General features: G+C 37.4%; 1 protein-coding gene across 2 annotated transcripts in view; it reads right to left on the bottom strand.

Annotated features, from left to right (window-relative positions):
- The window catches only part of ARFGEF3 (ARFGEF family member 3), a 150,041-nt gene that overhangs the window by 71,407 nt on the left and 65,586 nt on the right, over positions 1 to 13,048 (bottom strand). The window contains exons 6-8 of one of the 2 annotated variants that reach the window (XM_019732728.3): positions 7,697 to 7,819; positions 3,724 to 3,766; positions 1,431 to 1,509 (exon numbers count right to left, since the gene is read on the bottom strand). In XM_019732728.3, coding sequence (XP_019588287.3) covers positions 1,431 to 1,509; positions 3,724 to 3,766; positions 7,697 to 7,819 — 245 coding nt within the window. The remainder of the gene's footprint in view (positions 1 to 1,430; positions 1,510 to 3,723; positions 3,767 to 7,696; positions 7,820 to 13,048) is intronic. The other variant, XM_019732729.3, reaches the window with a different exon arrangement.

Below are 13,048 nucleotides of genomic sequence, written 5' to 3' on the forward strand. Positions count from 1 at the left end.
GAGGGTGATTATAATCATACACAACAGACATAACCTGGGACTGTCTCAAGAAAAGCAGGTCGCACAGGGACCCCATAGGTGGGGTCATTGTAGTTGGTATTAGAGCCCTGAGGTTGGGATAACAATCGAAGTTCTAGCCCTACTGCTCCAAACCTCCATGGTCAGAAAAGATGGGGACCTGAGCAGAGGAAAGGAGGAGCCATTTATATCCGATCTGCTGTTAGACACATCCCTCCTGAGGGAAAATGATGCCCAGACCTGAGGCCTGTCTAGAGCCCTGGGGTGGGAGCAGCTTGAGGCTGGGAGATTGGGAAGTTAAGTGCAATTTCTTTTTGGTTTATGCTCCTTACACATTAAATAGGTCTCTTCATTTTTTAAATGCCTGATGGGAGCAGAGCTTAATTTGGTCAAAATATGTAGGTGACCTAGAGGAACAATGGATAAACTAATATAGAAGCCACTTGGCAACAACTTTTAAGAGTAATTCTAAGCTTAGCTTAAAAACAATCCTGAGTTTATAGAAAAAATAACAAAACCTAACAACAATAAAAACAACTTTCTGGAATATTCTCAGCAATGTGAGAGACCTCATTCCCATTTGTAACTAGACTACTTCTCCCAGCTGATTACAGCATACAAAATTCTACAAATAAAAGTTTTCTGAATTATCAAATGTTCTAGTTACCAGTAAACAATAATGTAAGCTGTCTTTTATAACTCAAAGAGAACTTCAGAATCCTATTGTGTTGCAGAATTTTGCAATGAACTACATATGTAGCTGGAAGAGACTTTTCATCTCATCTTGGAAAGTTTGGCCCTTTGATCATTTGGCTTTATGATAGATGCATAAGTTATCTTATTAACTTACTGCATAGAGAGTTGGAGCGGCGACATCACCTAAATGAACTAATATCACTGATTAAAGGGGTATGCAAAAAATGACTAGCATATAAAAGTCAGAGTAACGTGTTCTTTTTAATGATATGCATGTGAGCTCAGAGGCTCAGAGAATGTTAGAAGAAATAGAAAAAGACCACACAATCCAAGTCTGCCATTCAACAGATGAGGAAGGTGCGATAGTTCATGAGAAGACTCAGTTAAGAGTCACACAGCTGGGACATGTCTGGGTTAGGACGAGTCCTCATCCACTACCTCTTAGCCAACATGATTTCCATTGAGCTCCATGCTTGAGGGACTAACTCTTATTTGCAAGGTATTGTTTTACCATCAGAAAATTATATCCTTCAGTAATGATACTGGGTAATGTGGGCTTGCTCAAGGTCAATGAATATGTTTCTCAGACTGATAGGCGAATACCACTAGGAGGAACCATTGTCCCTATACTCTGCAATTTCAAGCAATGCTATAGCCAAAGGTACTTCAGAAATACACCACTGGCGACTGAGGGCAGCAGTTTTGAAGGCACTTACTTGATGGTAGCTTGTAGTTTCTCACACAGAACAGTAAGCACAGACACAAGGTCATCACAGAGGGCCTCTACTGTCAACCCTTCAAACAGAGGAGGTTACAGGCATTAGACATGGGCAGGTGGCACTGGAAGCTCCCTCAATAGTCCTTCCCATCCTCCATTTTCGATGTCGTTAGGATGATTTTCATATGCTGAGCCTTCCTCAGGCCACCACAATGATCACAGAAAGGAATTAAATATAATAATTCCTTTCTAAAGTAAAACACTCAAAAGATAGTTCAGAAAGAAAATAATAGATTGTTTCACACTTAATGAAAGGAACTTTGGTTAGTTTAAGAAACAACACAATTGACAATGATTTTCTCAATATTTAGGCCAGTAGACTATATGTGTGTCCCTTATTCTGACCTCTTGATTTTCTGGGTATTCTGAGCAGACTTGAGCTATATCCCAAATAAATAAAATATGGCAGCATGGAAGAAAGGTGTGCTTTTCAAACAAGGAAACTAGAGAAATAGGGCAGAACAACTTGGTCACCATCTTTACCCCCTTTAACTATTTGCCCAGTATCCTTAGGGCACATAGTCTTACTGGAGCAACAGCAATTTCAGGAAAAATCAAAAGTTCCCTCCAAACATGTTCGTGTCCAGAAAGCAACGACACTCCCACAGAAGCATTGGAGTGTACTGGAAAAAGGCTGAAATTTGGAATCTGTTCAAGCACTGGTCCACAACTTTCTGATCCCATGAGTTTGGGTAAGCTTCTGTTTTCCCTTTGGCAAAATGAGATAAATAACACCAATTTCACAGAATTTTGGGCCCAGTGAAGTAATAAGTAGAAGCATTTGTTTTTTTCTAAATAATAAAAACCTATAAAGATCTATACAAATGTGGCTAAGTATTTGATGATGTATAAATGAGTGAATGACCACGAGGTCAAGGAAGATGGAGAAAAAATGGCAAGAGTGTAAGATAAATAAAAGTAAATTAAAAAGTGTAAAAAAAAATAAAAGTAAACTTGGAAGAGGGCAGGGGAAAGAGAAATGGCTGATTCTAAGAATTTATGATCTTAAATGCAGGAAAAAAATTGAGAAATGGTAATGTACAATAAAACATAGTTTCAAATAAATAAAACCCATAAGTAGTCCTCAAACTCAATTTTAGATAAATTTTAAATGAGTCCACCCATTTTTTTTTACTAACATATGTTTTTCAAAGATGTGTCTTTGACCAAGAGGACTTTGACCTCCCTCTGGTTTATAAAATCATTCTATATTAAAGTGAAGATTTTATGGGAACTGCAACTGCTAAAAGAGAGGAAAAGACAGAAGGAAAATGTTGGGACAAATCATTGGGAGCTTCATAAGGAGAAAAGAAGCTACAGCACTTTCTTGTCCACAGCCCAAGAACGTAGCAAGATGTGACTAAAATATCACACTCAAACAATGCTTTAGGAAATAACTTAAAGTATTTCTCTTTGTCATTTCTTTCATTTACTCATTTTCTCCTAATTGCGGCTATTTAGCTGCTTCATTCTCTGCCTTTCTTTCCCACTTTTTCATCTTTTCTCTACTCCAGCCCCGTTTCCATATTATTAACTGGTAAAAAAAAAACAAAGAAAAGCAGATTTTTCCATTATTTTTTAAATTACTGAATAAAATCTGAAAAACTTACATTTCAATTTTTTAACCAGATAATTTGAATTTTCCATACCTCTTTCAGAAAACAATAATACCATTTTTTTTTAAAAAAGTCAAACTGCTTGTCAATTATACGTGGACCTCTATTTTTTCTTTTCCTGTGGGTCAGAATCAAAGTTCCTTACCTTGATTTCTATCCTTCTTCAAGATTCCCTGGGAGATGACTCATTTTTCATATCAAAAAGTTGGTGCTTCATAAACATACTTTGGGTGTCACAGCACTTTATATCAATCAGGTTTCTGCAACCTTCTATCCAATTCTCATTTTAACAATTGATAAACCTGACTTCATGAAGAATGAAGTAACCAAAAGAAGGAAAAAAACAGCCTCCAACAGGAAGCTCTATAAGGAGTTAATTTCCCTAGCACAGTTGGAACAGGAATAGGTGTGGCTGGTGTAAAGAGCTTAGGAACAGAAGGAACACAACAGCTGGTTAAAGCCACAACGTAAGGCAAAGCTGAGCAGAAGCTCCAAGGCAAGCGGTGAACTACGCTGAGAGCACCTACTCATCTCTACATCCCCAACACCATGCCCCCCAGGAGGCATTCTTCTACCCACTTTTTAAACTGAACTAGCAAAAGTCAAATCCAATACCTTGATTCCTGAATTCCTGTGGGACATCCGGGTTTTCAATTATCTAGCAAGAGAGACACACACAGGACAATTAGGAGATTCAGGCAAGAAAATTCCTGACTCTAAGACAATGGTAAATTCTAGGAAACAAAATGTCATTCTGAGTGTTTGGAGCTCAGATAACTCACCTTAGCTCACCCTCCAGATCTTGATAGCGTTTCATTACTCATGGTATTTATGAAAAGACTATATGGTATCTGGAACTGAGTTTATCAGTTCCAAAAATAATTCATTCAAGAGTCCACCATCTTCCCAGGAGTTTAGGCCTCCTGGTGTAGTTTATGATTCCAGGGTGCTGAGCTATGACTTGGGGCAATACCTACCTAAACATGTGAGTTAACCCTTTGCATAGATAACAATTTGTCCCAGGTCACAGACTATACTCTGACTGGCACCTAATGAATACAAACTCTTAGTCATAAAAGGATCAGGTCTCTGGACTTCAAAATACAGGTCCAAAGATGACTGCTGGTCAGAAGCACCAGCTTCCTATGGGGAGCATAGGAAGCATATTAACTTTCAACTGTCTGACCAGACCCACCACTCTAAGTGGTCGCTTGGTACCTCCAGAACACTCAAGGTAGAGAAATAACGCTGAGAGAAGAAAGAACGGGAAGGGAAAGATATTTTCTAATAGTTAGACTTACTTCCCACTCCAGGGAGAATTCAGTGACTACTGAGCAGAGAATAGGAAGGAGGCTCTTCAGTCTGCCTACCTCTTAGCATGGGAAGTAACAAGAGGGCATTTTCATGCTAATCAACTATCAGACATACATGAGTTGTGATAAAAAAATACAGAGAATGCTGCTGCTGAGTGCCATCCAGCTGAAAAGCAGGGATCTTCAATACCTGAAGCAGCATATTGAACCCTAGTAACAGTGTGTGACAGGTTTCAATTTGTTTGGGGCCGTCAGTTGGGTGTGAGCTACACTTGAGAGAAGGTGTGTTTTAAAGTGTGCTGTAAAGCATGGATCATAAACAATGCATTAACACGAAATGGGCAAATGGTTACAACCTCCATCATGACAATGCTCCATGTCACACATTGCTTCTGGTATGGCAATTTCTGTCAAATAAAAACATTATGGTATGTCTTCATCCACTTTATGCACCCAATCTGGCACTGTGCAACTTCTGGCTCTTCTCCAAAGTCAAAATGACCACGAAAGGCAAATGTTTTTAATCAATTCAGGACATCAAGGCAGCCACGACAGTGCAACTAAAGACACTCATGAAAGAGAACATCCAGAACTGCTTCAGAAAGTGACATGAATGATGGAATAAGTGTGTTCAAAGCGAGAGGGAGTATTTTGAGGGGGGTTAATGGCAATGTGTCTTTTACTGTCATAATTTTTTTTTTTAATTTAAACATTCACTGTATTTTTTTATCACACCTCATGAATCATCCCATGGTACTGTTCTTGTTTTTCTACACTTGTTATAGGCACATTATTTTTACCATTCTCTGTTCATCAATTTGCAAGCTCAGCTGCTTCCACGGCGACATTCTTTGTGAAATGCTATGTCAGTGTCTACAGCTCAACACAGGGCAAAATACAAGTTTAGAACAACATTTTCTGGAGGAAATACACCTGAATCATTTTTAAGGACAGGAGAACCACCACTACCTACCCACCCCTCAATATGTACATAGAGCATTTTTTCTTTTGGAAATGAGTAAATCACAATTTAGCAATGGCTTTTGTCATTTAAATAATTCAATAATAAAGCTTGAATAGTAACTGAGGTTTTTGAAGCATACAAAATCAAATTGCATAAATTGTACTGGGAGTAGGGATGAAGTGGGAATAGACATTAGGTTAAAAATATATTTCAGGCTAAAGCTTTTGCATTCTCGATTTATCGTCTTTCCATTGTATTTAAGTTGTCCTGATTCTGAGATAGCCTGTGAGGTCTTCCAACTGATTGGCCATGCTACACACCACACACATCTTCCCCAGGTAATGCTAAGTGTCCCATGGGAACTCTCTCTCTCTCTCCTTAGAGGCAAACTCACCATTCCTATGGACCATTCCTCTTTAATAGCTTTTTAAAAATAACCATTCTTAGGTGGCAAAACTTATGTCTCTCTCTAGTAGACATCACGAATGCTCCAAATATTATACTGAGAATAGTGTTTTTCTGGGACATGGAGCTATCGTTAGGGACCGTATGAATAACGGAAAGGAAATAACAGGAACTGCTAATTTTCTACCTAATTTGGGATCTTGCCTCCAGTTGAGGTGAGTCCAAATAAATTGTCACTGATGAACAAGACCAGAAGGCTGATTAGCCATGTAGTATACAGGACAAGGATAGATGACCCTTCAGTTTTACCTAGACTTCTGCAACTATGCCTTGGTACCATTCTTACAAAAGAGCAACATGAGCTGAAAGGCTGAGTCATTTTTCTTGACACCTAACATTCTCTACTTAAAATTTAAAAAATAGGATTAAATGACTAATATAATGGAAATCACTTTGAAACTTCAAAGTTTTATTTAAATGTTTCATCTTAAAACATTAAATTATTATTAGTATTATAGTATCTCATCATATTGTCATTTAGCCAGGATGGAATGTGACTAGGTTTATAGAAGGATTCTTGACATCTTAGGTTTATTTCCATTAAAAATACTTTTTTCTTTTAATATGTTCTCTATTTTTAGATTTGAATTTCTTTTAAACTAATATTGTTACACCGCCATATTAAAAATGCTAGCATAAATGAAATAATTTTAACAGAGTAAGCTAATGTAATAAAAATATCTCAAATTAAAACCATTACTTTTTTAATAGAAAGTTGGGCTTTGGATACAGCAAACACAAAGGAAAAAAAATCAGTATTTGTTTTTTCTGATTAGTGTTGCTTTTTTCAACACTGGCTGCCAGAGCTCATATTAATAACTCAGCCTGGGAGTCAGTTAGGAGACCAGGGGTTTAGTTCTGGCTCTTTCACTGATAATCTCATTAATTTTAGATTTCAATTTTATCCCTCTGAGTTTCATCTTCCTCATTTGTTTTCTGAGCAATAAAAGAATTTAACCAGATAAGCTCAAAGGTTCCACTTAACTCCATGACTTTCTGAAAATTAGATAATTGAAGTTAAACATTAGAAATATTTGAAGTTAAACACAAAATCTTAATTTCTGTAAAATCAATTTCTGAAAAATTTCAGACTGCCATTGAGATTCTGTACTCTAAAACAATAACTAATGAAGTGTTCATTTCAGAATACTTCTTGCAGACTTTAAAGAATTTTCAACTGAATTATTACAGAGGTAGATTTTTTGAAAAACACCAATTTTGAAGAGGAACCGTCTCCTCATTACCATTTCCAAATGATAATGTATACAAGAAGCCAATTACATTTACTTTTTTCCCCAGGATCGTTCATTTTAGATAATCTGTTCAAGTTTAGAGCAAAAAGCTCCAGTAGGCTTAGATGACAGAAAGAAGACAAATCCAGCTTTCCTCAGGTTAAGGAGACCTTCTGCCACAACCTTTTAGTTAACAAGGAGAAACACATATGCCAAACTTCAAAGCATGTAATTAACTGCTATTAATTTTGTATTTACTTCTGGTCTTTGTTAATAAGTCACAATACATTAGTATAAAAATTTCCAACCTGACAAGTTTTAAAAAAATGATTTTTAAAAAGTGAATTTTAAAATAATGACTAAAAACATGACAGAAACAGTAAGGGAAAACAACTCTCAAAGCTTTGGAGGAAACGAGCAAACACATATTCAAAGAGCTTAATTTATATAAGTAAGTGTTCTTCCAAACCAAGCCAGCCCTTCCTATTGTTTCGGTAGGGAGCAGCCCTGGCAGGGGTGGGGGTGGAGGGCATGTAGGATGTGGGACACACAGCATGCAGTTACACAGAGACATGGGCAAGACTCTGATGAAATGTGGGTACTGCAAGGCTCACCGTATTCTCCTGCCTTTGACGTAACTGTAAAGTCAAGTCACTCAGCATCTGACTGAGAGTTGCCCGCACAGCAGTGTTTATACTACGCTGGTGACAGCTACATGTGTATGTCTCAATGCACACCTGGTAAAGAAATAAGAGCAACATACACGCTCTGTAGACATCAGTTCATTACCAACATGCTTTGGAATTAAGTGGAGAGGATATTAAACCCCTCTTAAATAGAAAGTCAGCCTGATTTAGGACTAGTTATCAATGGGTTCTACAAATATTTAAACTCCCTGGGAACTTGTTTTTACACACTTGTTTTCAAGCTTGAAATTTCCAAAAAGATTATCACTCTTAGGAACTTATTCTTCTGAGCATCATAGGAGAATACAACTTAGTGATTTTCAGATATGCCAAGTAATTATGTCTAGAATGAACTTTGGTGGCTGGGAATTAATGAGAAAAGCTCCCTCGACAGCACAATAGGAACAGATTTATTAACTCCTGAGTTATGAAGTGTGGGGAAAGCATTAATGAAACCCTTTCTCCTGTTCTATAAACAAGTTTGACCTTGGATTAACTCCTCTGCTGGAAACTTGATAAAGGTGGACGTCAGCTGTGTTACTAGGCAGCGTGGCTTCTGGTAAAATGTCCCTGGATTACTAAACTGCATCTGAAATGGGAAAACTGTGAATTAACTGCAAAATCCTGGTAGGAAGTCACAGGTTTGGGCTTCCCTGGGTGACTATTGTCACTGACCACGTCCTTGGAGAGAACGCTGCAAGCTGTGCTCATGGAATTGCAGAAATACTGGTTCTCATACACAGTTGACCCTTGAACAACATAGGCTTGAACAGCCTGGGTCCACTTAAATGTGGATTTTTATTTTTTAAACTTCCGGTATTGATAACTACAGTACAGTACTATGAATGTATTTTCTCTCGTCTGATATTTCTTAATAATATATTATTTTCTCTACTTTATTGTAAGAATACAGTCTATAATACATACACAAAATATGTGTTAATTCACTGTTTATGTGATTGGTAAGGCTTCCAGTCAACAGTAGGCTATTAGTAGTTAAGTTTGGGGGCAGTCAAAGTTACACGTGGATTTTCAGTTGTGTGAGTGGTCAGTGCCCCTAATTCCCATATGGTTCAAGGGTCAACTGTAGTTGAAACATGGAGCTCCTAAGCCAAGGTGACTGCACCCACCTCTGAGGTGGCTCTCATCTTGCTCCCAAGCGGACATCTGAGAGCCAGAGACTAGCCTTTAGATTGCTGTGAGGACGCCTGTGAAAGACAAATGCCTGCCATTGTCCTGCGTCTGTCCCCTGTTCCATATCCTGCGAAGGGAGTATAATGTCAGTTGTGGCGTACTTCGGTTTTATGAGTCTGAATGTCCAGTTGAACCCCAGAAAGCTCTTCTGGCTGCAGCATAGAGAGATTCCAATTTGAAAAAAATAAAATAAAATCCTACATTTGAAGATGGTGATGTTAAATGTCATGACTTTTCAGATTTTATTGCCTCTAATTCCTCCGGAAGATATAGGGATGGGCGTAACAATAAATTCATGCTTTAAATTTGCCCACTTTTTTTCTCTCCATAAGGTGTTTTCCTTTCCATTTTACCAAGCATATTTAGACCCACAAAAAGAAAAAGAAGGAATTTAATGTACCTCGATTATTTTTCTAGGAATATCTCCAAGATTATCTACAATGAAAATACTGGGTTTTCACCTAAAAGGCAAATTTAATTTTATGATTGATAACTGAGGTGGGAGAGAGATTAAATTTTAACCTTTGTTGCTGCTAATGCTTAAGCTAGAGTTTTCTGCCAGGTCTCTCTATGGTAACCTTTTTGGTACAATTAACTAAGTAAAAGTAAATATTTTCTAACAGTTTAATATATCTCTTGTTGAATGCTTAATATTCCAAATGAGCACTTAACCCTCAAAAATGTATTTGGAAGTTGGCTTAGATTAATTCATTTTAAGTGAAAAAAATAAGAGCAAGTTGCAAAATATTTATTTTTCAAACTACCATTTAGGGCATGTAAACCTTAAATTCAGTTTTGCAAATGATCATGGATTTGTAATGTACTGGAAGATACAATTTAAACATACTTAGAAAAAAGGAGTTTTCATCCTGAAAGACCTTTACTTTTGCATGTGATAAAATGGTTTAAAAGTCTTGAAAATATATCTAAATGAGTGAGGTGTTTCACTTTGAAGAAACCAAATTCTCTACAGTGTAATTAGGCACTCTAGTGCTGTCTATACCTCAGAACCTAAGTTTTCTTTAAATCTTACATTCTCCCAATAAATCTGTATAACAGCTGATCTTTCAGATCCCCAAGTTCAAATTTAACGAGGAATTTGAAGTGTTAGAAGCATTAAAGATGAAAGAGTAGCTCTTTTGAGAGCTGAACTACCCACGTTAATATAAACACAATTCTGTTGAATACTAAGAGCCATACCCACTATAAAACCTTCCTTAAAAAATTACATCAGTCACTGTAGACCCATGAAAGAGGGCACATATGAGGAACCAGATTTTAAGTAACACATATAGTGCTGTATACAGGCAACAGCTTCTCAAATGCCAAATCTATCTGACATTTAATATCAGTACCACTTTTATTGTTCAGAGGCATAACGGTGGGAATGACTTATTGCAGGAGGCATTTTATAAAGGGACAAGGTAAGCATGTTTAGTCTTTTTCTTTTTTTTTTAAAAAAAGGATTCATCTAAGAAGCTCATTCTACCAAAGTTGGGAGTATAAATACTGCATGTAACAAAAGGGTATCTTTTTAAATATAAAAAAGAGGATGAATCTGACAATACTGCTATCTTTAGTTACCCAGAAAGAAAAGCTTTTCAGTTATCTTCACATCTTCTAAAAAAATAATAATAAATTGGTAAAATGGTATGGTTCACAGAATGAGTGTTTCCATGATAAATCTGTCCACTGTATTAAAGGCCAATGATTTTTCACTTTGTGAATGTTTTCTTTTTCTACTTTGGGGCAGTGCTAAAATGAGCACATTGAATTGAGAAGCTAACAGACTACCACGTCCAAATGCAGGCTGAGTTTCTGGGAAAGAGCTCCTCAGTTTCTTCTTTTGGTATCTCCAGTGTCACTTCTACCTCCCATGCCCTTTGCTTTCGTAGTGTAGAATTGATACTTGAAAAGCCTCAGTCCTGCACCTCTGACAGAGGCTCAAAGGACCAAATCAAATACCTTGTGAAAAGCCACAGGTCCCTGATCGCCAGGGAACACACGAAGACACAGGGCAGTGAGGAGTTTCGTAATGGACATTTTGATCATTTCATGCATTTGTGGACATCCAGCTTTACGGCATGCTAAACACAACTGAGAGCAAAAACAGGAATTGTTAGTGAAGCGAAACACACTCCAACAGCAGAAGGAAAAAGAACAAAATAAAACAAAACAAAAATACAAGTCTGCAAGCCATACGTAGCAATAAAAGTTTTATATCATCGAGTTAGTAGACTGATAAATAACAGTACTAGGTTAAACCCAGGGTGGAATCATTATTATTAAATATGAAATAGTATACTGGAATGTAGCAGATATTCAATATTGGCCAAAGTGATAAATTTTAGAGAAGCTTCCACAAGAGAAATTTGCTTAGCTTTGCAAAGTATGTATGACCTTCATTCACTTTGTTGAACAGTGCACTTACCTTCTCTTTCCTATCTGAATGGGGTTAGTGGCAACGCTTTGTCAAAACAGTGCATGCTACTGAGTAATAAGTTCCATAAAGAGAAGAGCTAGCATGTTTCCAATTGGGAAATTTTTATGGCAATAAAAAATAGAAAGGATCAGAGATTAAGCTACAAGAAAGCAGAACTATCTTCTATATAGGGAAGACTATATACGAATGCTTGTTGATCACATTAGAAACAAAGAAAATTCTGCTTAACACTACAAGTCTAAACTCTATGTTGAAGCACGATGACAGCTCAGCGGCCAGGCTGCTTCCAGGTGAACAGCAGTAAATGGTGAGTGTGTGACAGGAGATACCTCATCAAATGGGTGCTACTGATGCAAACATGCATGTGTGCACACACACATGCGCACACAGGGTGAACTGAAGTTGTTTTATTATTCCTTCGACATACATGTATAAGGAAGTCTGATCACCATGCCTGGGTCGAGAAATGTGCTGGTTTTCCTTTTGGATCACAACTGATAAGGAAATTCTTGAAGTGCCAATACATAGACAACTCTGATTGTCCTTTCCCTCTTCCTCCTCCACATTCTTCTTGGCTTAGCTGACATATTAAAATGGATTAAGATACCTCAACCCATCAATTCCTGCACCTTCTCAGGCACAGTCTTCTGCTTGGTCTACACAGGGCCTACTAAACTCCAGCCTCAGCCCTCTGACTCAGCCCAAAAGGAAGTAGAGAGGATCTCTATATCGGTCTATGTGTCTTCTAATTCCAAATAAATTTTGCAAGAGCCATACAAGTCAGAGGTTAAAGGTAGTGTGACAATTCCTTGCAAAAGGACTAGTTTGCTCAAAGCCCATCTGGTAATAGGCAGCCAAAGGAAAGATACCTCAAAGAAGTCAAACAAGAGACCGTAAAAAGACTGGCTCACAAAGGAGAAATGAAAGGGTTTCTAGAAGGAAACGTGGAGCTAAACTAAACTCTAGATCCAGTAATGGTAGCATAATGCTCAGAAAAGATAAACTGAGTATCAGTATGTAAAGATACCCAAGAAAGTGGTATATGCCTAATGGTCACCTGAACTTATGGTCACAAAAAAAGTGAAATTCATCTATACTTCTGCTTCACATGTAGAAACACCACACTGCCACTAAACACCTCGCTAAAGGTCCAAAGTGGATAAGACTCCTACAATTTTTAGTGGGTTGCCAATAGTATATCATTGCAAGATTCTGCTGACATTTTCTAAGACGGAGATTGCCAGGAAGCAATATAGCATAGTGGTCAACAGCACATATTTGAAATAGCAAAAGTCTGGATTTGAACGTCTAGCTATAGAAACTTGGTTAAATTAACCTCCCTCTCCTTGGGATTCTTTATCTACTTTGGTTGTGAAAAAGATTAAAAGAGAGTGTGTGTAAAATGCTATTTATTGACCTGCCTTAGGGATTCAAACACTAATAGCTACTATTATTAACCAGTGTTTTGGAAATTGAGGAATGAATTGATAGATGAAGTGAATAGAGGGAGGTCCCGAAAGTAAGAATCTTAAAGAATAAAACAATGGTCTTTGAGACAGACTTTGCTTCAACCTGACAGCATACTAAAGGACCAAAGACTAGAAGTTTCCCATGACTCAGTAAGATCAAACCACAAAATACAC

Source organism: Rhinolophus sinicus, chromosome 2 (genome assembly GCF_057876585.1).
Source record: "Rhinolophus sinicus isolate RSI-liver-muscle chromosome 2, RSI-T2T, whole genome shotgun sequence".
NCBI lineage: Eukaryota > Metazoa > Chordata > Mammalia > Chiroptera > Rhinolophidae > Rhinolophus > Rhinolophus sinicus.